This window comes from Postia placenta (genome assembly GCF_002117355.1).
Source record: "Postia placenta MAD-698-R-SB12 unplaced genomic scaffold POSPLAscaffold_10, whole genome shotgun sequence".
Taxonomy (NCBI): domain Eukaryota; kingdom Fungi; phylum Basidiomycota; class Agaricomycetes; order Polyporales; family Adustoporiaceae; genus Rhodonia; species Rhodonia placenta.
Window position 1 is genome coordinate 157193 of NW_020169841.1, and position 26051 is coordinate 183243.

Sequence of the window (26051 nt, forward strand, 5' to 3'; positions counted from 1 at the left end):
TATATATGACTATACTCATCGTAAGTACTAGTCACGAGAACCACGATGACCATGTATGCGATACGCGGCAGTGCCCGATACAATGCCAGCTCTGCAAAAGGTTGTGTGCAAGTACAAACCACCTGCACGCGCTGATGCCTGGAGCTGTGCATCTCTGCGGGTCTGTATCTTTTGAAGGGCAATAAGCATATCGAAGTACTCATGTATCCTGCTGACAGACAAGAACACTCGTGCGAGGCATTATGTTCGGCACATGGAATTTGTCAAATTGAAACAGCCCCTCAATCTATTGAGGCGACTTTCACTGGAAGACATGAAACATTCCAGTACACCAAGGTTTGAGCTTTTTGTACATCAGACGGCCACACATTCTCACTAGCCCCATCGGTCTAGTATACGCAAGGTCCGTTTTCAACGAGAGAGGCATAAATTCCAATATTGAATTCAGCCTAGTATCCAAACGTCTGCGATGCGTCATCCCCATAGGCCCTGGTCGCATTGATCATCTCGAAATCGGTCCTCATCGCCATAGTCTAGATCCCGACCCCTTTCATTTCTGCGAAGCAAGGTACTGTAGTTACTCTCTTGGACGGACCGTACGTAACTTGACCTATGGCGATCAAGATGTGAAAACTGTGGATACTTCTGCACTTTACGCTTAGGTGACGAACCTATCAGTTTGTCCTCATCAGCTTGTCCTCATCTATCATGCAGGCCATCCTCAACAGGAACACGAAACCAGCCATGGCTCCATGTCGAGAACACAGTGGACGATCGATGGGCCTGATGGCACAGTAGTAGAACTGGATGGCCGGAAGTTTGGCACCAACGATGAAGGGGCACCCATGCTCTGCTCGCTGTATTGTGGAACGATGGGAAGGCACGTTCACGTTGATTATTGCAGAACAGATGCGAACGACGTTTGTGGAGGGCCGGACCACGAGCATATCACCAAGCGAATGCATCCCAACCCTGATCGTACGAAGGATTGGATCAGTCACGACCTCTACTGGAGGAGAACAGGTAAAGTATATGGAGACAGGCAGACATTCACGACGCTATGCTCATTTTCTCTTCAGGCTTCAAAGGTAGTGTTCAGTTACCTGTCCAAGCAGGGTTCAATTTGACCGTCGATTAGATCCGTATTCGCAAGAGGAGAAGGCGAACTTCGCTCTCTGGTGAGTGCTCCTAGAGCACACCGTTAATGATTTTCATCTCATTTGGAATTCGAAAGCGATGCTATGTGCCCAGGTAGTGTTCTGGAGTAGTGCGAATACTCGATATTTACAGAGGCACAGGTCCCGAGCACGACAGGAACGTGAACGCAGGCGCTCAGCCCTCATATTGTACGCTACCTGTCTTGCACGCCCGGCACACTCTGGACCAGCCTGTCCCTCGCAATGGTCTTGGATATATTTCTAACGATGGACACGCATTCCACTGCCCGAACCCTGCTGTCATGCACCAAGCATTCCACGTGTAGGTCTCCCTCTATCCAAGTATTAGATATGGATCTAATCGTCTGGCTTGCAGAATATTCGCAATTGACAGGTATGAGTGTCCGTGAGTCTAGATGATGCCCATGGTTGTATAACTCGTGTCGTTTAGATCTGGATCAATGGACCTCAGCGATCGCCGCCCGCTTGGTAACACGCCCACTACTGCTACCATCTCCCGCAGACACAACAATCGCCTCGGTGCCGTCTACTCCTCCCTACACGCGTTTTGGGCCGCTCGGAGCCAGGCTGTGAATGCTGGTCAAGCGGGTGCTATTAGAAGGGACGCGTACACTGTGCTTCTGTTCAATGAGGCGGTGTCAGAATGCTTGGTACACGACTTTGCAAGTAGCCCTGATCAGCTGCTGGCTGCAGTTCTCCGGCATTCGGCAGATGGGGGTACTAATTTTACTAGCGCTATTCAACGTGCTCAAGCTCAAATGGAACAGCATTGGAGCAACGAGAGGTACGGTGTTACAGTTGGAGATGATTATATGCTGACGTCGACCGAATAGGACTCCCGTTGTGATATTCCTGTCTGATGGTGAAAGTAGCATATCAGACGAAGTGATGCAGAACTTGTGTCTTAGGTCTATAGCGCTTGGGTAAGCATACCGCTACCCTGTCCCGTCAACGCCACAACTTATGCGACAAACACAGAAAACCGCTTTCTTTCCACTCTGTGTCCTTTGGGCCCCGTAGCGCGGTCTTGCAGCGAATGGCTCATATTGCTGTTGACGTCCAGAATCGAGCGCCGCCGAATGCCCAACATCCGGTTCCTACGTCAACATTCGCAGAAGCTCTCGATAGCGTGAGTAGCTTGTACGAGATTTTCCTTGCGGATGCACGTTGAATTGCCACCCAGGTCCGTCTCGCTGAGACATTTCTGGGAATAGCCGAGTCGTTGAGGAAGCCAAGGGGTTCGTTGTTCCGTGGATAGACAGCTTTTCGACGATGACTACAGTGTATTCTTGATTGGTTGAGCCCAGCAGGGCAGTGCGGAGCCATGCCATTGTGCGCCATGATTTCAGAGTTTTGTATAAGTACTGCACTATATTGACGATACGATCTTGTATGCGGTTCATGCCACTTGCTTGATCCGGAATAAGGGCTCGTGCGTAAATGATAGCCGAGACGCATAAGGCGTTCAGCAAATTCCTCTGTCTGATGCAGACACGCAATATTCGCTCTTGGTACACAACATCCACGCGTTCTCTCCTCTCAGCATGGGGTCAACTAGTTCTCACGCCATGAATCCTGGAGTGCGATGCCATTGAAAATGCAGTTCATGAGACATAACTATCTCATCTACTATCTCATCTACTCAACTCGATGCGACGTTGAGTTGCGTTAGTAAGGCCAAGCCACAGTCCATTCTGAGCTCTGCCATTTCTTCACTTCGTCTCTCATGGAAGATATCAGTGCGGAAAAGCTTTTCAGCGGCGCACTCCTGCTCACTGGCTCATCTGCTTCTGAGGGTGCAGTAACAGATATTCGAGAGGTTCTGCATCGCAGATTGACTCGCTATCACTCCTACTTTGGCCCCGAAGAACTTCATGTGGATGGCTCGACGGAAGAGCTGCAGCTGCAGACCGGCAACGAGTGTTTGAATATTCTGGAGCGTCTGCAGACTGCCTGGGAGTCGGAGGTTGTCGCGGGACCATCTTCCGCACCGGCCAGCCCTATAAACCCATCAGCAGGCGTGGTCGGAACACGAGATTTGGCGCAGATCCGCACCCTTCTGTCGATCGTCTTCAAGTGGGCCGTCGAGCCATTCCTCTCTGGTGTCGCCAATGCAATACCCGCCAAAGCAGACCCACACACCCGTGTCCATGCTGCTCCCAGGATTATCGACCTCACCAGCATCCCTGCGGACTACACCAGCCTGACTACAGCCGTCTCTCGACTGCTTCGCCTGCTGTTTCCTGCCGGCGTGCAGTCAGCACCGTCTCAGACCGCCATCGCCTCTGCTCTCGCTAACAGGCATCTTTCGGACTTGTTACGACCGTGTCTAGTCCTGGGATGGCTTCCAAAGAATCTTGCGACGGAGTCTGTCCGTCCTGTGGATGAATTCCGCCCATATGTCATGCGGATCCTGGCTATGTAGGTCGTTGAGAATCATCATTTTGATACTATAAACTAATCTCTGAATCAGATTGCCTGTTTCTCAGACTATTGCTGCTCTAGGCATCATTCTGTCTGATTCATCTATCAGCCTGCCATACGCGCGCAAGTCATGCAGCTTCCTCTTGAGTCGTCAATTGCTTCGCCCAGAGGGCATTCCGGGCTTGCTCTCCGCTGTGTTTGGGGAGGAAGACATGTCCGGAGAGGATGCTCCGCTAGAGAAGCTTGAACATGTTGGCCGTCTACTCACGACGGTGCCTGCGAGCATGAAGCCAGAGGTCGGTGTATCCATTTTGTGCCCATCCGGGATGCTAAACCATTTGGTGAACAGGACTACTACGCCACGATCATTCCCAAGCTGCTCGTTCTATTGTCGGCTGACGCCAACAGAATACCACCTGTCCACCGTCGCGCAGTGGCCTTCTCCTTGTCCAGGATGCTTGCAGACGAGCAGAGGGATGAGGGCGGTCTGGTCTCTAAAATCTTACTGTCCAGCCTCCACCGGCCGTTCATAGTTCTTCCCCGAGAAGACGCTGCAGATGGAATAAACACAGATACATCTGATTCATCCCGCGCTACTGAACACCCCGTCCCATCTTCCGCTTTGTCTTCTATACAAACGCTCCTCACCAATGCAGATCCGTCTCCAACGTTCATCACGAATCTCTTGACGCCGATTGTGCCACCCCTCTATGCGATCCTGTCGCATCTCGAGGCCAACAAAACATCGGACCCCGCCTTGAGAGAATCAGTAAGAGGGTTGCTTTCCACGTGGGGCCGGGTGGTCGGTGCTGCTGAAGGTATCGCTGCGCTCTGGCTTGTCGTCCAGGGCGAAGGTGGTGACTGGAAAGTCGACGTCGCCGGCCACCTCACGAGACTAAAAAAGTTGGCCTCCCACGTCTATACCCTCACAGCAGTGTTTTACCTTGTTCTATAAAGGTCCGAGAAACAGCCAACACTGTCTCTATTCACCCCGGAAGACCTCAAGCGTGCAGAGGAGGAAGGCGAGCTCGATGTCGATTCGAACCTACTCGACTTACGTCCCGATCCCATGCGCTTCGTGCGCTTCCTGAAGTCGATTGAGCGGTCGGACATCTCGTCTGAACTGTTCGTTAGACTGCTCGAGGCGTACAAGGAGGTCAAGGCGGAGGCCGACGCGGATCCGCTCCGGTTCGTAGGCCTGCAGTCCTGAAAGATGGGATAGCTGATGACAAACTGTGCTATGTGCCAGGACACTCCTGTATCTACAGCTGATTCTGCAGATGCAGAACCAGCTCGCTGCGGAGGACTCTGCGTCCAACATCCTCAGCAAGCCTGACCACATCCTCTCGTTCATCAAGCATGCGCTCGAGTCTGCGAGGCCGGCTGCGCCTTCGCAGCATCAACGACGCGATTCAAACCCAGTATCCGGCCTACGGATGGAAGACCTGCGCATCGTACAAAAGGAAGAGGAGGAGTTCGAGGAGGGTGACAGTGATGATGAGGCGCCTGATTCTATCCCAGGTGGTACGACAGACGACGAGATGGTCGCGACTGCAGTGAACCTCTTCTTGTCTATCTTGGAAGGTGAGCACAGCACATACACTCGATGAGTATGCGCTGCTGACAGCAACCCAAGCACACCCGGATCTGTCTGCACGCACAGCTCCGATACTCAACGAGATATTCTCGCTTCTCGAGCCCCTAGCAAAGGAGTCGTCGGACACGGTACGGCCTCTTGCGCGGGAAGCCAGGATGGTCATGACCGCACGTCTAGCATCTGCCTCCATCCCGACCTCCAAGGGCAAGCAGAAGCGCAACAAGGATGACGAGGAGAGCCCGCAAGAGACGTACCAGAAGGCGCTCAAGCTCTTGCAGGACCCGCTGCTCCCCGTGCGCGCCCACGGCCTGCTGCTCCTCCGGCAGCTCGTCTCCATGCGCAAGGCAAATCCCGAGTCGCGGAGCTCCACGCTCGAGGAGCCTGCGATCGACCGCGCGCTGGTGCCGGGCATCCTCTCGATCTTCCTGCAGTCCGTGCAGGACGACGATTCATACATGTTTCTAAACGCGGTGCAGGGGCTCGCGGCGATGGTGAACGGCTTCGGACGCGACGTGCTGAAGGGCCTGGTGAATGTGTACGCGGAAGGCTTGGACGGCCTCGGCGGGACGGGCTTGACGCAGCAGGACGTGGACGTCAGGACGCGGGTCGGCGAGGCGCTCGGGCAGGTGATACGGCGCTGTGGGGACGCGCTGCCGGCGTATGGTGCGTGCCTTGTGCTTGCTTATATGATATGGGTGTCTCGAGCTGTCTGTTCTGACGTGGGTTCATATGTGCCTGTCGCTAGCAAGCATGCTAGTTCCGCGGCTGTTTGGTGTCATGCGGGCGGCGCATTATCCAACGACGCTGCGGACCTCGGCCGTGGCGCTGCTGGCGCAGTGCGTGAAGACGAACGAGCTGGCCATTTTGCCGTATGCGGCGGACCTGTCGGAAGCTATGGTCGATCTGCTGCAGGTGGAGACGGTGCCGGCAGCGCCTGCGGCCAAGAAGGCTTCTGTGGAGGAGGAAGACGAAATAGAATGGCTGGAGCCGCCGACGCCTGCTACGATGGATGCCCAGCCGACGTCGACGAACTCCAAGTTCCCACCCCTGCGCCGCGCGGCGTTGCATTTCCTCTCGCTGTTGATACAGGCATGCACCGCACGGCTGTACGAGTCGTCCGACGGAACGGACATGGTGTTTCCGCCACAGCTGGTGAGGCGGACCAAGACGACGCTTGGCTACGTTGCTGCGACGGACGAGGACGCGGTGGTGAGGGTGATGGCACGCGAGACGTTGGAGGGACTGGACCAATTAGCAGAAGCAATGATGGGGATATGAATTGCATGCAGACGTTGACGGGCGTGCCTTGGCCAGCTTAGCGAGATAGCGAGATAAGTAGTTGTGGCTATCTACCCGCATGACGCGCATGTTGGAGACGAGACATGCTGCGCAATGCCTTGCACGACAGATGTTGGTAGCTGCTCGTGTGACTGCTTGAACGCATCCGACGATGTGCTACCGCCCTGTGCAAGCTCCGGCGGCGGCGTCGGCGAAGCCGAGGGCGAGATGAGTTCTCGTCAGCGATCACAGTCAGGGGCGATCGGTCGATTGGCTTCGAGAGCCAGGTGCCTGGGCGTTTATCCACCGGCGATGCACGTGGCAGGCGGTCGGGAGCCAATGGGGAGTGGGGAAAAGCAGGCCAAGCGGGCGGGGGGACCAATCGGGCGGATGGGATCGAGGGTGGCGCAGATTTTGACGTTGGGAGATGCGCCGGGGCAGATACGCACGAGGGCCGCTCCTATGATAAGGTCGCATCCCCGCAGCGATTTTCCTTCTGCTGCTTTCACGGCTTCCCAGCCATAGCCACCCCCCACGGGTCTCCGTCCCCCATGTCTGCCTCCTCCGCAGAAGAGAAGCGTTCGGTCAACTCCGACAACATCAAGGACGTCGAGCACTTGTGCGCACCGTTTTCCACACGGGCGAGCCCGTTTCTCCCTGACAAGTTTCGGCCAGTGTGCAGCCTGTTCCACCGAGCTACGACAATGTCCCCCGCACTCGCTTCCGCGCACTGTGGGCCATCGTCGAGAAGCTCGACAAGTATGGTGTCGAGGCGCAGGGAATCGAGCGCATTCCCTCAGATCAGCGCAACCAGACGTGTACGTTCATTCCGAAAAATGACTGTCCGAGTTGTCATTGAACGAAATGCCTCTGCAGCCGTTCTGGCGCCCTTCTGGATGTGGTTGGCCGCAAATATGACCGTGAGCATCGCATCTACTGTGCTCGACAGCATCACGCTTACGACCGGCGCAGACGTCGACGTTCTCACTGGGGACGCTCGGAAATTCCTTGTTCTACTTGGGTCTCCGAGATGCAGTCCTAACCATCATTTTCTTCAACCTGCTATGTACACTCCCCGTCGCCTACTTCTCTACCTGGGGCCCCAAGCTTGGTTTGCGGCAATTAACTTTGTCTCGCTTTTCCTTCGGCTACCTCACCGTGAGTCCAGTGGTTCCGTCTAGTCGCACAAAACCTGACACGCTGGGCTTTCCTAGTCTCTTATCCCCATCGTGCTCAACTGCATAGCCTGTGTTGGGTGGTCTGTGGTAAATTCTATCGTCGGTGCACAGGCGCTCCGAGCAGTCAGCGACTCACATCAAATACCTACCGCCGCGGCAATCATCGTCATTGCCATCGGCACTATCGCCGTCTCGTTCATGGGCTACCGCGTCGTCCACCTATACGAGAAGTATTCATGGATACCCGTAGGTGTTACTCTCTGCACCAGATAAACCTCCCCGAACATATCCAAATCGCAGGTGGCAGTCATCTTCATCATTTACCTCGGGCAAATAGCACGCTTCTGCGACAGCGGCCCATGGGGAGGAACCGGCCCCGTCGAAGCTGGCAACGTGCTCTCCTTCGGTGCTGCCATCGGTGTGTGGGCCTGCTTCCTTCTCTGTGGTTTCTGACACTCATTGCCTCCACCTTTCCTAGCTGGCTTCGCCCTCGGGTGGACGTCCCTCGCAGCTGACTACACCGTGCGCATGCCAGAGAACATCTCCTCCGTCAAGGTCTTCGTGTGGACGTACATCGGGCTCAACATCCCGCTCATCCTCGTCGAGTGCCTCGGCGCGGCCGCGATGACGACGCTCACGGCCAAGACGACGTGGGCGGACGCGTACGCCGCCAACTCGGTCGGCGGGCTGCTCGGCGCGGGGCTGTCGGGGCCCATGGGCGGGTTCGGGCGCTTCCTGCTCGTGATCCTCTCGCTGAGCATCATCGCGAACAACATCCCGAACATCTACTCGCTCGCGCTGACGTTCCAGAACATCCACCCGTACGCGCAGGCGATCCCGCGCGTGTTCATCGTCGTCGTCGGCAGCGTCGTGTACATCGTGCTCGCGATCGTCGGCGCGAGCCACTTTGAGGAGTGGCTCGACACGCTGCTCACGATCCTGAGCTACTGGCTCGCGATCTTCAGCACGATCCTCATCGAGGAGCACCTCATCTTCCGCCGTGGCCGCTGGGCGAACTATGAGCCTGATGAGTACAATAACTGGCGCAAGCTGCCGCTTGGCGTCGCGTCGTTCATTGCGCTCGGATGCGGTGTTGCCGGCGCGGTTCTCGGTATGGCGCAGGTGTGGTATGTTGGCCAGATTGCGCGACATATTGGCGACCCCATTTATGGTACGTGTGTTTGCCTTATTCGACTGCGTGTGCGTGTGCTGACCATTATGTAGGCGGTGATATTGGCTTCGAGCTCAGTTTCGCATTCACCGCGGTTGTCTTCCCGCCGCTACGGTATATAGAGAAGAAGTACTGGGGTTATTGATGGGTGGAATGTTGTAATTTAGAGTAGATCTCGCCATTGCCTCACAGCCTAGTCCGCTTATGTACGCAACAGCCCAGGATTTCTCTGTGCCAATAATAAATGCTTGCTCCCAATTCACGCACCAGAAGACTCCTTTTCCGACATTGTATCTCATTAATACTCGATGGACAGGGTGTATACGGTCCTTAGGATGATATTTTGTCTGAAGGCGGCGATGTCTGCCTCGTATCTGTCCCAGCCAAGGTAAGCTCAAACAAGCTGAGTCAATAAGAAGGCATTTTCTTCGATCTGGGTTCATGTGCTCTGGCCCAGTCCCTCGAGACGGACGGCGATGCGTCCACGATCCAGATGATGGGAATAGGCGGGGCCTGGCATCTGAAACGGGGACAGGAACCATATTCTCAACTAACAGAATACAGCATGCACTCATCGTCACACTGTCCGCTCTGAACATGGTCCGGAGGAAATCATCAGTGGAATTGGGTCGAGGAACTCGACGAGGTGGTGACGCCCGCAAGGGCCCTGCCTACTTCGTCTACGCGCCGCCGGAAGCCCTTCCACTTGGCACTGCCTGCGTTGAGCATCGCGGTGTGGTCGTTTACGCCCTCCAGCGGGGTATTTGCCTTGAGGAACGGGTTCGCGACAGACAGGCGGTACGCGGTGTGCAGCGCACGGAAGATCTGTGGGGCAGATCGCGTCGCTACGTGGGACGAGACAAGCTCGGAGACGCACCGTGATGACGTCGGCGTCGCGCACGACGGTGTCGGTGAGGGCGAGCGCGATGATGATCTTGACGCGGAGGGGCGTGACGTAGCCGTACACGGCGACATCCTCCATCGTGTAGAGGAGGCTCAGGTAGCACTCGGTCGACTTGGCCGCGTTGGCGGCGGCGACTGCGGGGAGAGCGGGGCGTCAGGGGTGCGCGCACAGGCGGCGGCGCAGACGGCGGGGCGCACTGCGTTCCTCGACGACATCAAGGGAGGTGTGGGCGATGTAGTGGTACTTGAGCTCGTCGGCGCGGGGCTGGGCGAAGGTGCGGATGAGGATGGGGTGGTTGTGCGGGGACACGAAGGCGACTGCGTTAAGGCGGAGCGCAGGCGGCGGCATGGTGGTTGGAGACGTGACGCGTACGCGTTTGTTACTGCGGCCGTCGCTGACGCTGAAGTGATTCCGTACAGAAGACTCAGGTGATCCGTTTATTATTGCCGATGTTCTCTATGTTCGCACGAACTGGCCTTCTTACTTCTCTGTCTGAGAGCCCGAGACAACCGCATTTCATGCACAATCCACATGTAGTCAAGCATCTCGCTCCGTCACAGACCCGATAGCGGCTTGACCGAGTCTCGACTTGGTCGAGATAAGCAAACTACGCACGCCGGATGCAGTCCAGACATCCAGAATTCAATAAATGATATAGCAGCACAACAGGAGATGAAATGGTAAACGATCCTCTAGACAGTGCCGCTGGAGTAGTACCGCCACGCAAAGTAGGCACCGAGCATCCCGAGAGGAACAAAGTACATCAGACTGAGAAGAGCAACGTCAGTCAAGCCGCGCGATGATGCGTCACGCAGAGGGACATACTTTGACCCTTGTTGCACTGCAGTGTTGACGGCCTGGCTGGAAGATGCGCTGCTGTCGTATCCCCCCTTTGTCTTGAGAGTCTATAAAACAGTGATACCTGGTCAAAGAGGATATCGGATACAAACCGGACGAACGTACGCTATTCTTTTCGAACTCGCCAACGTAGAGGTCCTTGAGGATCGCACGCGCCTCATCCGAGTGGCCAACGTCCTCAAATGGCTCCGTTGCATCCTTGCCTGCAACATCTAGCTTAGCCTCTCGCAATCGCGGAGATACACACAGCACAACTCACCGGTTTCTGCGAGAATCACCTCATCTCCTCCAGGGTGCTGGACACCAAATGTAAGAATGCAAGCGTGCTGTTATCATAGACATATACACACCTCGTCAATGAATTTTGCGACATTGTACACTATTGCAATGTTAAGAGCATGTTACATTATAGCAGGTCGTAGTCGAGTGCACGTACCCTTCTGGTGGATAAGGACATACAGGCTCGCCTTTGTGTTGTTCGCCTTGAGCTCCTCGTAGGTGATGACCCTGGATTCAGCCATGGTTATAACAGAAGGAAGGGGAGAATAGAGAGCGGGGCAGGTGAGCTGGCTGGCCGGGGAAGACGAGTAATTGTCGGACGATCATAGGCTGTTTTATGCGATCGGCTGAGGCCGCTGATGTTTTCACACGTGGTAAAATCGAATGACATGCGGGTACCGTACAGCACTTCTCTGCGCATTCGAGGTAAGGATCATTACGCCTACGGTGCTAGATGCGGTCCGTGCTCAGGAATGGCTTTAAATATATACAATAATGAAGAGCTGCCACTGTTGTGCGAGCGGAGGCTTCAGTGGCGACGGAGGTTGTCCGCTTTCCGAATAAATTGGAAGTACATCGTCTCATTGACCCACTGGCCACCGTGCGCAGCCACCACTAGTGTGTATCAAATCATGACACCATACCGCCTAGATTGCTCCGCGGTGATGCAAATGTGCTGAGGTGCTGAGGTGAGCAGCGGGTTGCGGTATCACACGTAAGTTGGTCTGGGAGATGGTCTCAATTGCCGACCCTGACATATCATAAAGCTTTCGTGGGCCTTAGTTGTGGGTCGCTTGGTCGAGTTTCGAGAGCTTTGTTGTGGCCAGGGATGGTGCTTGTAGACGGCCAAGGCTTGAATGTGGCGTGGAGACACGGTGGCGTTGACGCGACTGTATTTAAAGCTCCGCAACGCGTCCAGCCGTGCCCAGTTTGCCACGAGGTGGCTTTTGTGATCCTCACCCTCTGCTCTTGCCCCGCTGGTCGCGACATTCGGCATCTCTCTATCAACCCTCGACGCCGGCATGAAAGTCGATTCTACCGACATTCTGGGAGGACGCCTCCAAGTCTCTCCTCCTGGTCTTTCTTGGTCGCAAGTCTTCTTACGTGCGGGCGTGGCCGGAGGTTGCCTCTTTCTTGCGGTCGTCGCGCTCTACATGCAGTGTCCCCCTGTGCGCAGGTGGGCCGATGACAAGTATCGCAGGTACGTTCCCCCTTCCCATTGAGCGCTTTCGGCCTCTAATGTACGACTTTCAGACGGATGCGCCGCCGTTTTGGCGTTAGGGACAAGGACCGTCGCCCGTTCAGCGTAGCCTGGGCATCTCAAAAACTGGATGGTCAGGCATCGGCACGTTTTGCTCACGGAGACCAGCCACATGCACAGCCTATGCCCCCCACATTCCCTGTAGAAGATCACAATCTACGACACCGTGTCCCACAAGCCTCAGGTGCGCATGATCCTCCCTTGATCGCGCCGTTTCTCATCTCATGTCCAGTCAATCACAACGTGTTGAACGGAGTCTTGCCATCTGCGCATCTGTTCTCCGAGTATCAGCACCATATTCCACCACCTGGTCCATCAGCGTACGTCTTCATTCTCATGGTAGCTGTGTCTACAATCAACGTTGTTGCCACAGATTCTCACAAGCAGTACCACCCGTTGTTTCCACTCATCAGCACTCCCCTGGTACAAGTTCCAGCTCCTCGACGTTGAGTCAGGCTAGTCATGTTCAATCAGCGGCTCCGGTATTTCAGCGTGGCGGCAAACATGCGCGCGAAGAGGAGGCTGATCCTGTATTCGAGAAGAAGACGAGATTAGCTGGGGACGGAACACAAGGAGGTCAGAGTGATGGAGAGCAACAGTCCGGAGATGATATGGAGGTTGATGAGGATGTCGAGGAAAGGCCGAAGCGCGGCGCGAAGCGGTCGGCCAATTCTGAGGATGATGAGAATGCTGATGGGGCTCGTGGGGTAGGCAGAGATAAGAGGGCACGCAAGGTCTCGTCGCAGAAGGCAGCTGTGCAGCCCGATGTTGAGATGGTCGATGAAGAGGATGGATCTCCGATGACTCCAGAGTTTGAGCCATCTCGCAGAGGCAAGAAGCGCGATAGAACTGAAGCGGATTCGACCATTGACGGTGATGACTCCTTCGTGGATGAAGCCGATCTTGAAGAACGGCAGATGTCTGGCAGGCGCAGAAAGAGGCGTACGATGTCGAGGAGGTCAGCGGGTGTCGCAGCTCGTGGCCAGAAGCGCGGTCGTGAGGTCGACCCAGCAGACAGTGACGAAGATGGCGACAGACCGAAGAAACGGGACATGCGCAAGAAAGGCTCATACTCCGGTGATGCGGTCATTGTTGCAGGTGTGTCGAATGATCCCCTCTGCAAAGGCCGGCGTATCGGCGGAGAATGGGAATCGAACGGTGTGCGCTTCAAGGTCGGTCCTAATGGCCAGCGATTGCGTCAGGCAACAGTCAAGAGACCGCGCTCCAAATTCCCTATGGTATGTTTTCGTCTACAGTTTCTTGAACTTGATTAGTGATTACTACGTATTTCTGCAGCCCATTGATTCACAGCACCCGGATCGTGGAACGAGCATTGAGGTTTACGTAGAGACTTGGCTGACCGAAGAAGAGTACAAGATTGCTAAGGAGCGCCGTGAGTTCGCATGGCAAGATACGACGAGTGAGCCTACCACTCCGGTAGATGTTTCCGTAAGTGACAGTACACCGCACAATGCAGTATACCATGCTCATTGTCCCACTTCAGGGATTTTCGGCAGCAACAAACAAGGGCCTTTTGTGGCAACCCAGAACGCGGCAGGATAGTTTACAGAGAGGGCCCTTCAGACAATCGGTTGCATCAAACCTTCGGATTAACCCAGTGCCGTATTCACCGGCTTCACCGGCGCCACCAGGTCCTATTCGCCGTGTCGATTCTACCGAAGGGCCCGCTGCTTTACCGTCTACACCGGAGAATGCCAAGAGTCGCAGCACTCGTTCTTACTCTAAATGGGAGAAACAGGATATTGAGGCACAGGCAATGTCCAGGATCAGAGTGAAGTCACAGTTCGACGCCCTTCCGGCTCCTGAAGCCAAGAAGGCAGAAAGTGCACCGTCCTGCCAATCGATCGCTCCTGCGGCACCGGCACCCACTTTCAGTTTTGCGAAGCCTGCAGAGAAGGATGTACAACCGGGAACCGCGAAAGCGGTCGCAGCCCCTGCATCCATCGCGCCGCCAGCATCCACACCTTCGACAACTGGTGGAACCTCGTTCTTGGGCGCGCCCAAGCCTCCTACTCCCGGCACGTTGGAGGCGCCCAAAACCTCCAATTCACTCCATTTCCCAGTTATTGCTCCGGCGCCTGCAGCTCAAGCAAAGGCCCCCGCTCCCTCCACGTTTTCCTTTGCTACTGCGCCTACTGCTGCGACATCCACAGGCTCGATCCAACCGACGACGACATCCGTTCAGGGCGCGCCAGCCAGCCAGAATGCAGGCCCTGCAACTGGCACGACGCCTGCGACCTTCAGCTTTGCCAAGCCTGCAACGACCGCCCCAAGTGGTACGTCTGGCTTCAACCCCTTTGGCGCCAACTCGCAGACACCGTCGGCTCCGGCAGCAACAGACTCGACGCCCAAATCGACCTTCTCATTCGGGCCCTCATCTGGTCAGAAGAGCACGGAGCAGGAGAAGTGGAATCAGCCTGCCTCGTCGGGCGCCTCGGGTAACCCCTTGTTCAACAGACTAGGGAGCTTTGCACCTGCGACGAATAATGCACCGGCTACAACCAATGCGCCGAGTGGCTCCTCGAACAATGCCACGTTCTCATTTGCCAAACCTGATGCACCTGCGAATTCTGGGACGCCCGCTGCTGGTGGATTATTTGCTACTCCGTCAAACGCTGGTAGCACAGCTCCCGCCTCGACCACTGGCACCTCGACCACTGCGCCCAAGTTCAACTTCGGGTTTTCGAAGCCTACGCCTTCGGCGAGCACGGATGCCCCCGCACAATCAGGTTCCACGACTACCACTACAGCTGCACCGAAGAGCCCATTCGGCTTCACCGCTCCGCCGGCCGCAGCACCCTCGGGTTCGTCGTCTTCTCCGTCACCGTTCGGTTTCACACCCTCGCAACCAAGTTCGTCCAGCGCATTTAGCACCAATAACAATGCGACTATGACTGCTGCACAGCCTGCGAATCCGACGAACACTGGGAAGTCTGCGTTTGGCTTTGGCCCCACAGGCAGTTCGACTACGCCGGCGTCAAATCCCTTCGCAGCGCCTGCGGGCTCGTCGGGAAGCGGGTCCCTGTTTGGTGGAGCAGCTAACAACGCGCAGGCGAAGCCTGCGGACAGTCCCAAGCCACTCTTCAGCTTCACGCCCGGTGGGACAGGTTTCTCAGGTACTCCATCGTTTGGAAGTAATCAGGCAACGACGTCGACCCCAGCCGCTCCAACAAGTGCTCCCTCGTTCTCCTTCGCAACGCCTGCATCATCCGCACCTGCGATGTCTGCTGGATCCAGTAGCGCAGCGCCAAGTGGCAACACGAATGCAACCCAGACTAAGCCTGCATTTTCGTTCAATTTTGACGGTGCTCCGTCATCTTCGTCCTCTTCAAACCCGTTCGGTACGCAGCCCGCGACATCGTCAGGATCATCAAACCCCATGTCAGCGTTTGCTGCTCAGCCTGCTGCGCCGTCGACATCGGGCCAAGCACCTGCGTTTGGGGCACAGCCAGCTGCTTCAAGTACCTTCGGTCAACAATCGCAACTAGGTCCTGGTGGATTCGGATTCGGGAACAACTCTGGCGCCTTTTCGTCGTTCAATTCAACGACCTCAAACCAGAATCAAAAACAGTGACGTACTACTTCGTACAACATGTTTCTATGTGTGAATATCGGTTTACTCCCAAGTGTACAGGCCGTCTAGATAATGTAGCTATGTCATCCGTATCGCATGTATTATAAACCTAAGCATCCGTGGTAACTTATGCCATTTCCCCATGCATATGGCAACGCACAGGGTGATCTTGGCGGCAGCGTTCATGCGTGATGCGGCAACTTTGCAGTACGCATGGGGACCCCACCACCGCGAAAAGGTGCGGATACGGCGGGTCTGGATACGAGACCAGTAGCATCTATTACGCGGCTGACCTAGATGACCTCTGGCCATGCCCCCCCTTCACCTACTCGGATACCTCCTTCCCTCTCTCCGGCTTGATCCACATTTATGCTGCTGTGGCTGGTTCAGCCCGTCTATTAGACCTGCAGACGTTTCGCGCTGCTTCACTCACGCTGTTCGTTGACGAACAATCATCTCAGTGCTAAAGGATGCAGATGATGTCCGACGAGAACTCTACGACACCACGACCACGGCCACCGGCCAAGGCCCGCAGGGCCTCTTCCCTTCAGTTCCCTAGCTTTCCTCCTCCTCCTTATGCCCCGTCGTTGGATCAAGTCGTGCTAGATGTCGCTGGAGCTGGCCCGGGTTCCCCGGATGACATGCCGCTCCCTCTCCCAACTCATGACGCGGAGGCATGGGTCAACGAGAAGTCGAGAGAGGAGCTGTCTCATCTCCTCTTGCAGGCCGACGGACTGATCAAATCACGCGAATCAGGTGAGAGCTGAGATGTCCGGCATAGGTGCAAGACATCCTGCGGGGGCTGAGTACTCGGGCAGAATTGAGCGTGACATCCGCGCTGTGCAAGACCTTATTTAATGACAATATCGCGCTGAAAAACAAGCACGAAACGCTGCTGGCTCGCCTGCCTACGTCTCCTGCACCCAGCGTGCCCGGTACGCCGAATGTGCTATCCCCACCATACGACTCCGCCGCTCTCCCTCGTTCCCCCAACTACGACGATGCACTCCTCCCTGCTCCCCGTTTCCGTCACCAGAGGCGGATATCAGTGACAACTTCCGACCTGACGCGTCTTGCGGATCAGAATGCAGAGTTGCTCGACAAGCTTGAAAGGCTCGAGGCAGAGTCACAGGAAGCAGATCAGGCGGGGAGGCGTAAGCTCCGGAAGCTCGAGCGGGAGATCCAAGGTTTACGTGAAGAGCTTGAGCAGACCCAAGAGAAAGAGGCGGAATTGGAGGAGAAGGCAAGAACCGCTCTTCACGCTAGTGCAACAGAGTCGCAAAGGCGAAGGGAACGGGAAGAACGCGTTAGGGCCTTCAAAGGCGGGGTTGTACAGTCGACGGAGTCCGACGTGGAAAGCGAGGAGGTTAGAGACTTTGCCCCTCCCTCGGAGTTGGCGAGTTCTACGTCGCTCAGGATCCCCCGAACGACCAAATCTCCAGCGGACACAGAGGCTGAGGATATGGGTTTGGCTGGTAATGCTGCCATTTCGTCGTCCGACGGTGCACTATCATCGCGGGTTCACCTCTCATCTACAATTGCTCGATCGCAGTCTGCAGCGGAATCCGCGATCGTTTCACAATTGCTAGCCAAGATCCACGAGCTAGAACAAACCAATGCCGAGATCAAGCAGGAACAGAGGGGTACAGAAGAACGCATGCGCTCTGCTCAGTGGGATGTCGAGAGTATCAAACGTACGTACGACTTTCTCAACGACCAAACTGGGGTCGAGCTCGAGATGGTCGACGAGGACGATCCGGAAGAAAGCCCGACCCTTGGGAAACGGATAGTATCTGGCGGTACCATCAAGTTCAGCAGTCTGCAGCGTTCCATCCACCAGGATCTCAGTGGGCTCCACACGGAAGAGCCAGACTCGTTTGCAAGTGGGATTTCGCGTGACATGCAAAGCACTGCCCGTAGCATGTTGGACCAGCAGCGCCATGCCGGCGGTCATAGGCCCAGGAAATCTGTCGTTGGCTTGTTCGATTCTGATTCAGACCCAGTATCCGGCGATACATCAGCGGACGTCTCTCATGCACCCTTGAAGTGGCCCACCACTCATGGCCAGACCGCTGATAGCGAGTCGGAGATGGGTGAGATGACAACCTGGTCGACCGCTGCTACGGACGGATTGGCACCGCCTTCGCCTTTCAGCAGCATGCTGCCCACGCCCGTCGAGGGGCCAGGGTTCGGCAGAACCCTGGGAAGCGAGCTGGGGAGCGAGTTTGGAGACGACTGGAGTGCGAACGCGCCCAATCACCACCTGCGTAACACCAGCCTCTACAATATCTCCGGACTTGATCTTTCCCGAGAGGCCTCCTTGTCTCCCGCTGTTAGCGAGCGGCCTTTGTTCGTCTTTCCAGTGCCAGATGTAACCTCGCCTGGGACGTCTCCCGAAACCGGCAGCTGGGCTGCAGACCCGGAAGCTGGACCTTCGACTCCCCCTCGAGGCCTGCAGCTGACCGTGGAGCCCCCGACGCCTTCATCCGCGGACAAGTTGGAGAAGCCTGGGTTGACGAGAGCATATCGATTGTCCCAAACAATGCGCTCGCGCACACACCGCTGGGTGGAGGGGCGATTTTCGCCCGTGTCATCCTCGGACCCTCCTCGACGGCGCGTTCCGAAGCCTGCAACTGTCAGACAGCGCTCAGGAATGAGTTCGGCCGTTCTAACGAACGATCCTCTCGATCTGCAGAACGGCGAGGTTTCTACTTCGCCATTCTTGCACGCACCTGCGGTTCGTGGCCCAGGTACAGAGTTCGATGGAGACCCTATGGACGAGGAAAGCACGGAAACAGAGCGCGTGGCCGTCCGGGTGCTACCAGGTGAGGTTCTGGGACCCGCTGAGAGACGGAGGCAAGGCCTCACGGGCCTCATGCTGGAGGTGTGGTTGTGGCTGCAGTTCGTGCTCGTCATTTTGGTCTTTTTATGGGCGATGGCGAAGCGGGGACCGAAGAGCGTCCTTGATGAGGCAGAGCGGCGGCGTCATACAAGAGGTGCAACTATCTAGATATCAGCCTGCTCGCACAACTAGATTGGTCTTATTTAACAATCATTGCCATTCACTGGGTGCCTGGGCGAGACCAGATGCTTCAACGCCCTCGGATCACGAAAGTGTGGATGGACACGATCTTCTCCAGGCGCGAGGAGCAGCCCGGAACGTGCTGAGCGTGTTGCAGTCACGTTACCGCGTCGAGTTCGGACAGATTCGCTTAGGATTTCCTATTCGGGCAAGTACTGACTCGCGGGGAGTTGTAGCACGACGTCATCGCGCCCGGACGGGCAGGTCGATTTGTAGCGAACGCTATATAAATGCACAACTCGCGGATGGCCGACCCCGCATTGGCAGCGCGTTACCCACGCCCTCACTTGACGTCGTCCACGCATATAGGCTTGCATTTTCCTAAAAGATGAAGGTACGAGGCAGGGACGTGAGGAACAGCGAGCGGGAGACTGACAACGTTTTTGACATCGCAGATTGTCACGAAGGAAGAGCAGGATGCGCAGATGCGCGCGACGATCGTCGGAGGCGCGAAGGGTTTCGCGGGTGGCCTTGCCGTTGCCCTTCCTCTCTCGTACCTCCTGAATCGCCGCGTCCAGCACTACCGCCATCTTCCGCCCTCCCTGAAAGCTTTTGGCGTCATCCTCATCGCCGTCCCTTCGTTCGTTATCAATGCAGAGCACGCTGGCCTCAATTATGAAAAACAGAACTGGTGAGCAATCCGCTGCCTTCCAGAAGACACTGCAGAGCTCACTGGACCGACTTGAAGGCACGACCTCGGGAAGGAAGAAATGGATGTGAAGCAGGCACGCGAGCAGCTACGATGGGAATCGTTGACCTGGACACAGAAGATCCGCGACAGTGCCGCGAGACACGAGTACGGGTTCATTGGCGGCGCATGGGCGGCGACCATGGTGGGCGCGTTCGGGTACATCATGCGGAACCCGTGAGTGATTAGATGATATTCGGAAGACTTACTTGCTGACACACGACGCGTCTGACAGATACCAGACGCTGCCGCAGAAGGTACGATCCCTGTTCAAGGTGCCGAGAGACATACCGTGACTGATGCATGTTTCTAGGTTGTCCAAGCGCGTATGTGGGCGCAGGGCTTGACTATTGGTGTGCTGATCGCGGCGGGCGCCCTCACGCACGCAAGAAAAGCGAAGGAAGTAGATGAGTTCGGTCACCGCCACATAGTAAGCCAATGTTGTTTGCCGCTTGCAGCGTACAAGGACTCATTGTAATGTTACAGGAGCCTGATCACTCGTGGCGAGACATCGTTGCCCAAGAAGAGAAGCACCTCAAGGAACAGCAGCCGAACAAGAGTATTTGAAAACGGCCGTCGAGGAATGTACAATGCCAAGTGAGCTGCGTGATAGATGAAAGATGGATTGAAGCAAACCAGAATCTTCTCGGACAGTTCCCTGATTCTGAGCTCATGTAGTACGAGGTTATGACCGCTAACTGATGATGGGTGCAAGTCGCAACGACTCACGATAGCTGCGAAGCTTCAGTTGAGCCGTTGTGTCGCCTGACCAGTACTTGTTATCTTATTACAACACAGCTGAGTGGACTTCTTGTGCACATCTCCAGGACAACTGCCGCCCGCCGGGGTATATAAGGTTTATTCCCACAACATCCGGTGCCGACCCACGACGGGGTGAGCAAGGTATCTGAATGTTGGGGGTGTCGTGCGCGAGGAGACCACACCTAACAGGTGTGGTGGCCACCATTCCGCCGCTTCTACGTCGGTCTGTTCATCAAATTGTAGAAGCCCCTGTCTCAGATCTGATTACCAAGGTCGCGGGTGTGCGTCAGCAGTGGCAGAAAGTTGAATGTGTCAGATTGATGGGCAAATGGAACGGGTACGCCAGCAAAGAATCCAGCGGCAAGACAGATAGAGAGCAAGTGGCGAGGGCGGATTGGAAGAAGTTGGCTGCGTTGAATAGGTGGAGTCGCCTTAGTATAGTATACAGTGTTCTCGGGACGGTAAGGGTGTGGCCGAGAGACAAGGACAGGAGTCGAGGTGGATGACGGTCTGGGTGATCATTTGTAATCGAGATGCAGTCATGGATGCCTAGAATGTTGTATATCGGCCGTGATCCACGTTCGCACTCCGCCCCGACACCCCCCGCCTCCTTACGAGACCGGTCTCCCCGACAGTTGCTGCGAACGGCTGAGGCGAATGCAATGTTGAATAGTGACGGCGGGGTGGGGGTGCTGTGCAGTCTCAAACGAGACACAATGCATCCGCAACTTGTTTGTGGAAGCAACTGCGACACCGGAAGGCGGATTGAGTCGGAGAGCAACATACCCGCCGCCGGAATGATGCCGTGGGGGCGTCTGGCTTCATTTCTAATCGGGCACGCGCTGCGCCAAAGACCAGCACTCGGTCCCGGAAAGACAAAAACACAGACGGTGCTCTGCTAATTGTCGTCCACCCCGCCCCTCGTCGCCGCCCTCGACGCCTGCTGCCCGTCCGCCGTTGACCAGCACGAGTAAACTGTCCACCGTAAGTTTCCGGCAGATCCCTCGGCATGACGCGCCGCTTAGCCAGGTCAGTCGCACGATTTCGTCCCCGCCGCAGCTCCCCCTCTTCCATCATCGTCCAATCCAGTCTCGACCCTGCCCTTCTCTCCCTACTATTTCGTCTCTCGCCTCTCTCTCCGTCTCCTCGCCCTCCCCTCCCGCCGCGTCCGCCCTCTGGCCGCATACATGCTGACCCGCATCATGCACAAACCCCTCAGGTCCGTGTCCATTGCAGCGTCTTTCGCCGGCGCCGTCTTCAACCTTGTCTTCGCCGTTCGCCTGCTTGCCCTGTGGCGATCGCTCGGCTGGGAGTCCGAGTCCGAGTGGGAGGCGTCGGATGTCTGGAGGGTCGATAGCGTCAAGATCGTGTGGGGGCTGCTGTCGACGTACTTCGCAGCGGCCTCGCTCGCGTGTTTCGTCGGCTTCGTCGGTCTCACGAAGGTGCGTTTCCTCCCCCTTATCGCGACGCGCGGCGGCTTGGCTGATTCTGTGCGGCCGCTAGACCATCCCTTCATTTGTCCGCTTCTACCGCGACTACTCCATCGCCGACTTCGCGTTCGTCACAGTCGGCACCCTCTTCGTAGGCTACACCGCCTTCAGCAGACCGTATGTGCGAACAAGCGTGTGCGAAGAGCTTTCCCGCCATCCCGACCTCATGCGCGACATGGTCGAGATGGGTCTCAACCTCGAGAACTGCGAGTTGTGGTTCGAGCGTGCCGTCGTGGCAGCGGTGGGCGTGATGTTCATCCTCATGGTGATCAGAGTGAGTTCACTTGTGCCCTGTTGTGAGGCGGTCATTCATCGATACATGACATTGCAGATGCACACGCTCATCGCGCTGTCGAGATACCAGCGTCACCTCGCGCGTGACCATTTCGCGAGTAGCAAGTCGCACACGAGCCTGCGCTCGATCAACACCGACTCGCTGCACCGCATCTACCTCCTTCCCACACCCACTTCCCCACCGTCCACCTCCTTCAGCTTCAACCACTTTGACACATCTGCGCATGCCCGATCCAACTCGGACAACAACATCGTTGTGTACGCGCCCGTACCAGTGGGCGGCATGTCCGAGCAGGAGGCGCGCAAGATGAACGCGACGGAGGCATGGATCCCGCTACGCCAGAGCTCCGATGGTGCCAGTACTCCGCGCGCGCACGGGCACAGACGCACGCGTTCGTCGTCGGCACACTCGCACCGCCATCATAGTTCCGTGCCGCGTGTCCCCGCGGTACGGAGAGAGGCGTGCGCTCCGGTAGATGAGAAGTCGGAGATGGGCCCGCTCGTCTGATGCCGGATGGGTGACGCAATGTAGCATTTGTTTCATCGCTCCCTTCCGTGTATTCTAGGTCCGTCCCGCGCGTCTCGTATTCCCCACCCACCGCACATATGTCCTCCACCTACCATTGTTCATCTGGAGATCCAGCTTCTCATGTTGCTCGTGGCCGTTGCATGCTTACTGGTTTTTAACTGGTGTTTAGACTGGTCTGCAATATTTATGCCTCGTTGCCTGGCGATGTGTCCGTCCCGTTGCCATTTCCCGCCATACTACCCCCCGCGTTTCTACACAATTAGTCCTTCATTTGTTTGACTACGACGCAGCTCGCTGCATGTCCTTTTCTTCTTCCTCCTGTATGTCTTGTGGTCCCAGGCCAGTCCTTGTTAGAAGGATATGCCCGGGTCGTCGGTATACGGTGTACCAACTGCGCACGCGATGCCAGCGTACATTACGTTCACGGTGTAATTCATGGATGACCGGCATGATGCACATTTTACGTGCCGTCTATGTATTCCCTGGGGGATGGTGCATTTAGTGTTTGGTATGACGTCTTTACGTGTGCTAAGCCTAGATTATGGAAGGGTGTCTCTTCGCAAGAATACCCGCGATGATGATCTGGTCGCTCGCATGCGCAGAATCAGTAATATACAAATACCAGACGACATCTGGGAGCTGAGAGGGCCGGCCTAGACGTCCTCAGGCAATTTCGGCGCTTGTGAGCAGCTGCTGCATACGGTCGATCATGAGCCTAGCATCCTCCGTCTCGTCTGGCCGAGACTGTTCTCCTCGCCCACATATACTTGTCGGCCGACCCTCGCCTTTCCGTCGACGCTCTACCCGCATTTGGGCCCCTGCATCGCGAGACCCAAACCCGCAAACGCGTCTCCTAGGGGATCGTTTTCTTCCCAGAGCGTCTGCCCGGACTGACCTGCTAAAATTCGAAGCCTCGGAGGCACACCCGCGCACTCGATGACGCGCACCCACGCCCGCTCCCAGAGTCCCGCGCCCGGCGCAGAGGCCAGCGACGAGCCTGCGCTGCTCAAGCGCATGAAGGTCAGCCATATCTCGGGCCCCGAGGACGTCGAGGGCCACTTTGCCGCTGAGCTGTTCGCCCACGGGAACATCCACCGCCTGCACGCCGAGTACGAGCAGAGCGGCCCGTTCAAGCACGCCGTCGTCGACAAGCTCTTCCAGGACGACCTCCTCCAGCGCGTGAAGGACGAGGCGCTCGCCGAGCTCAGCTTCTCGGAGAAGGAGACGGATATTTACAAGGTGAGCCTGCGTGTTTCGAGGGTGTCTCTGGAAGTATCCCGCGGGAACTTTAAGGCCTTCCGGGGCCTGCAGGGTCGTACGGAGAGCCTACGCGGTTCCTGGCCTGGTTTGTCGGATCATTTAATGTGAGTACCGACACTCCGGTAGCGCAATAACCTGCAGAACGCGTCGACAGACGTGGGTGACGGCTTGCTGAGATCTAATCAGTGCAAGAGCTTTGTTGGGCTACTTGAATCTCGTGCGAGGTGGTCCCGATCGCTCCGTAGAGTCCCTTTCAGAGACTTCCTCAATCCTTGTCCGTGGGGCTGTAGGCTGACTACATGGTAACGGATGACTGGTTGACAGGTGAAGCAGACGGGCGATCTGGCCTCGCTCTCGTTCCTCACCGACGAGCAGCGCGCGCTCCTTCCCAACCTCCTAGCCCTCCGCGATGCGCTGTACTCGGCCGAGTTCCGCGCATTCCTCCGCGCGGTTACTGGCTGCGGACCGCTCTCGGGCAGCAAGCAGGACATGTCGATCGTCTCGTACGTGAAGTCCTGCCATCTGCTCAACCACGACGACGTGATTGGCACCCGGCGGGTGTCGTACATCCTCTACATGCCCCTCCCCAACTATATGGGCTGGCAGAAGGAATGGGGCGGTGCGCTCGAACTGTACCCAACGAAGTCGGGACCCGACGGTGTTCCCGAGCCTGAGCCTGTCCCAAGCAAAAGCATTCCCCCAAGCTGGAACCAGTTTGTCTTTTTCGAAGTGCAACCAGGGCAGAGCTTCCACTCTGTAGAGGAGGTCGTCGTCGGCGAGGGCGAGGACGGGCGACAGCGACTGAGTATCAGTGGATGGTTCCACGCTGCCCAGCAGGGCGAGGAGGGCTACCAGCCAGAAAACGCGCCCGAGCTTAAGAGCTCACGCGAGCAGCTTGTGAGGGTAAATTCTTGTCTGAAAATATATCTAGGTGCTCATGAATTGCTGTCGCTAGACATCGTCATCAACAGACTTCAAGTCATATACAAATATAGAAGACCCACCCTTGCCTGACGAGCCGCTCAGCGACGACGATAAATCATTCCTCTCCCAGTTCCTGAATCCCGTATATCTGCAGCCCCGGACGATGAAGGGCCTTGCCTCGCGCTTCGTCGAGGAGTCCTCTCTCGAGCTGCACGAGCTTCTGTGCGCCCCGCTTGCAGCCAAACTCGGGGCAGGCCTTTGTGCCGTTGATGCAGCGGACGGTGTCGGCCCACAGCGCGCGCCGCCCATCCCTCCGCATACTGCGGGCTCGGAAGGCGCGTGGACGATCAAGGGCCCGCCACACAAGTGGCGGTACTGCACGTTGAAGGGCCAGCAGAGCAGCAGGACGGCCAGGACGGACCCGCGGTGGGCGGAGGAGTCGCCGGATGAGATCGTGCGCGCGCTGCAGGACGAGCTGTTCCCGAGCGCGCCCTTCCGCGCGTGGCTGGCGGTCGTCACACGCCTGCTGCCTCTGCGGTACGCGGTGGAGGCGCGCCGTTTCCGCCCGGGCTTGGACTATACGCTCGCAACGGGCGAGACGAAGGAGACGAGGCTGGACGTGGTGCTTGGGCTGACGCCCCAAGTCGGCACGCCAGACGAGAGTCAGGAGATGATCGGCGAGGAGGAGGAGCTACATGGGTGGCAGAGTGGTGAATGGGGTGGCTGGGAGGTCAGTGTGTTTTGTGCGCCCGTCGTTGAGCTGCATTGTCCTGACCGAGTGTCCTTCGCAGTGTTATATGGCCCCGCACGACGAGGAGGATGATCCGGCCGTATACCGGTCTGGCTCGCACAAGTCCAAGTCGGGAACGCCAAACGGTGCTGCTGCGAACGGCCACGGCGCGAACAGGAACGGCACCAATGCCAACGACCACACCAACGGAAACGGGCACACCCGTGCAAATAGCCACGGTTCGGATGCGATGCAGGAAGATGAGGATGAAGAGGACGAGGACAATGGCACACTGCTGACCGTACAGCCCGGCTTCAACCGCCTGCTACTCGTGTTGCGCGACGAAGGCGTGATGCGCTTCGTTAAATATGTGTCTGCCGCGGCTCAAGGCTCGCGTTGGGACGTATGCGGGGAGTTCGAGGTCGGAATGGTTGAGACTGACGACTGATGGCACTATGTGCTCTGTATGCATACATGGTCTTCGTCCTCATGAGCTCTGTGACATTTACACATGTCTCCACACATTCTCGCGTGTATCTCCTTGCCTCTTTGCATAAGTGATCCTATAA

The 26051-nt window shown here is 56.6% G+C and overlaps 9 protein-coding genes across 9 annotated transcripts; 7 read left to right on the forward strand and 2 right to left on the reverse strand.

Moving 5' to 3' along the window:
- Window positions 1–1618: 1618 nt before the first annotated feature.
- Window positions 1619–2436, forward strand: POSPLADRAFT_1047624 (hypothetical protein; the record flags this gene model as incomplete). The annotated part of the gene is made up of 5 exons (XM_024479330.1): window positions 1619–1702; window positions 1745–1962; window positions 2012–2101; window positions 2157–2307; window positions 2362–2436. 5 exons carry the CDS (start codon window positions 1619–1621, stop codon window positions 2434–2436), a joined length of 618 nt encoding a protein of 205 aa, XP_024336948.1.
- A 468-nt stretch (window positions 2437–2904) lies between these two features.
- Window positions 2905–6606, forward strand: POSPLADRAFT_1066562 (hypothetical protein; the record flags this gene model as incomplete). Its single annotated transcript, XM_024482087.1, has 8 exons — window positions 2905–2940; window positions 2974–3599; window positions 3652–3898; window positions 3952–4505; window positions 4560–4790; window positions 4852–5186; window positions 5239–5862; window positions 5945–6606. The coding sequence occupies 8 exons, from the start codon at window positions 2905–2907 to the stop codon at window positions 6475–6477; spliced, it is 3186 nt and encodes a 1061-aa protein (XP_024336949.1). The 3' UTR covers window positions 6478–6606.
- Window positions 6607–6995: 389 nt separating this feature from the next.
- Window positions 6996–9082, forward strand: POSPLADRAFT_1074947 (hypothetical protein). Its single transcript, XM_024482767.1, has 8 exons — window positions 6996–7096; window positions 7153–7295; window positions 7354–7397; window positions 7450–7635; window positions 7692–7901; window positions 7956–8073; window positions 8134–8826; window positions 8880–9082. Exons 1-8 carry the CDS (start codon window positions 7029–7031, stop codon window positions 8969–8971), a joined length of 1554 nt encoding a protein of 517 aa, XP_024336950.1. The 5' UTR covers window positions 6996–7028; the 3' UTR covers window positions 8972–9082.
- A 345-nt stretch (window positions 9083–9427) lies between these two features.
- POSPLADRAFT_1182584 (hypothetical protein) lies at window positions 9428–10078 on the reverse strand (the record flags this gene model as incomplete). Its single annotated transcript, XM_024488932.1, has 3 exons — window positions 9428–9651; window positions 9704–9864; window positions 9928–10078. The coding sequence occupies 3 exons, from the start codon at window positions 10076–10078 to the stop codon at window positions 9442–9444; spliced, it is 522 nt and encodes a 173-aa protein (XP_024336951.1). The 3' UTR covers window positions 9428–9441.
- A 344-nt stretch (window positions 10079–10422) lies between these two features.
- Window positions 10423–11109, reverse strand: POSPLADRAFT_1147972 (hypothetical protein; the record flags this gene model as incomplete). Its single annotated transcript, XM_024486120.1, has 6 exons — window positions 10423–10498; window positions 10556–10635; window positions 10694–10800; window positions 10848–10884; window positions 10939–10967; window positions 11025–11109. 6 exons carry the CDS (start codon window positions 11107–11109, stop codon window positions 10423–10425), a joined length of 414 nt encoding a protein of 137 aa, XP_024336952.1.
- Window positions 11110–11889: 780 nt separating this feature from the next.
- Window positions 11890–18733, forward strand: POSPLADRAFT_1047629 (hypothetical protein; the record flags this gene model as incomplete). Its single annotated transcript, XM_024479331.1, has 10 exons — window positions 11890–12068; window positions 12122–12312; window positions 12361–12448; window positions 12502–13226; window positions 13254–13366; window positions 13425–13577; window positions 13606–15719; window positions 15886–15930; window positions 16193–16479; window positions 16542–18733. 10 exons carry the CDS (start codon window positions 11890–11892, stop codon window positions 18731–18733), a joined length of 6087 nt encoding a protein of 2028 aa, XP_024336953.1.
- Window positions 18734–19080: 347 nt separating this feature from the next.
- Window positions 19081–20321, forward strand: POSPLADRAFT_1182586 (hypothetical protein). Its single transcript, XM_024488933.1, has 8 exons — window positions 19081–19139; window positions 19201–19436; window positions 19494–19670; window positions 19729–19750; window positions 19807–19923; window positions 19980–20090; window positions 20148–20170; window positions 20202–20321. The coding sequence occupies exons 1-6, from the start codon at window positions 19134–19136 to the stop codon at window positions 20058–20060; spliced, it is 639 nt and encodes a 212-aa protein (XP_024336954.1). The 5' UTR covers window positions 19081–19133; the 3' UTR covers window positions 20061–20090; window positions 20148–20170; window positions 20202–20321.
- Window positions 20322–21457: 1136 nt separating this feature from the next.
- On the forward strand, window positions 21458–22547 carry POSPLADRAFT_1147565 (hypothetical protein; the record flags this gene model as incomplete). The annotated part of the gene is made up of 3 exons (XM_024486075.1): window positions 21458–21697; window positions 21759–22019; window positions 22077–22547. 3 exons carry the CDS (start codon window positions 21458–21460, stop codon window positions 22545–22547), a joined length of 972 nt encoding a protein of 323 aa, XP_024336955.1.
- A 509-nt stretch (window positions 22548–23056) lies between these two features.
- POSPLADRAFT_1182592 (hypothetical protein) lies at window positions 23057–25930 on the forward strand (the record flags this gene model as incomplete). Its single annotated transcript, XM_024488934.1, has 4 exons — window positions 23057–23807; window positions 24153–24731; window positions 24784–25482; window positions 25544–25930. Exons 1-4 carry the CDS (start codon window positions 23505–23507, stop codon window positions 25928–25930), a joined length of 1968 nt encoding a protein of 655 aa, XP_024336956.1. The 5' UTR covers window positions 23057–23504.
- Between the last annotated feature and the right edge of the window lie 121 nt (window positions 25931–26051).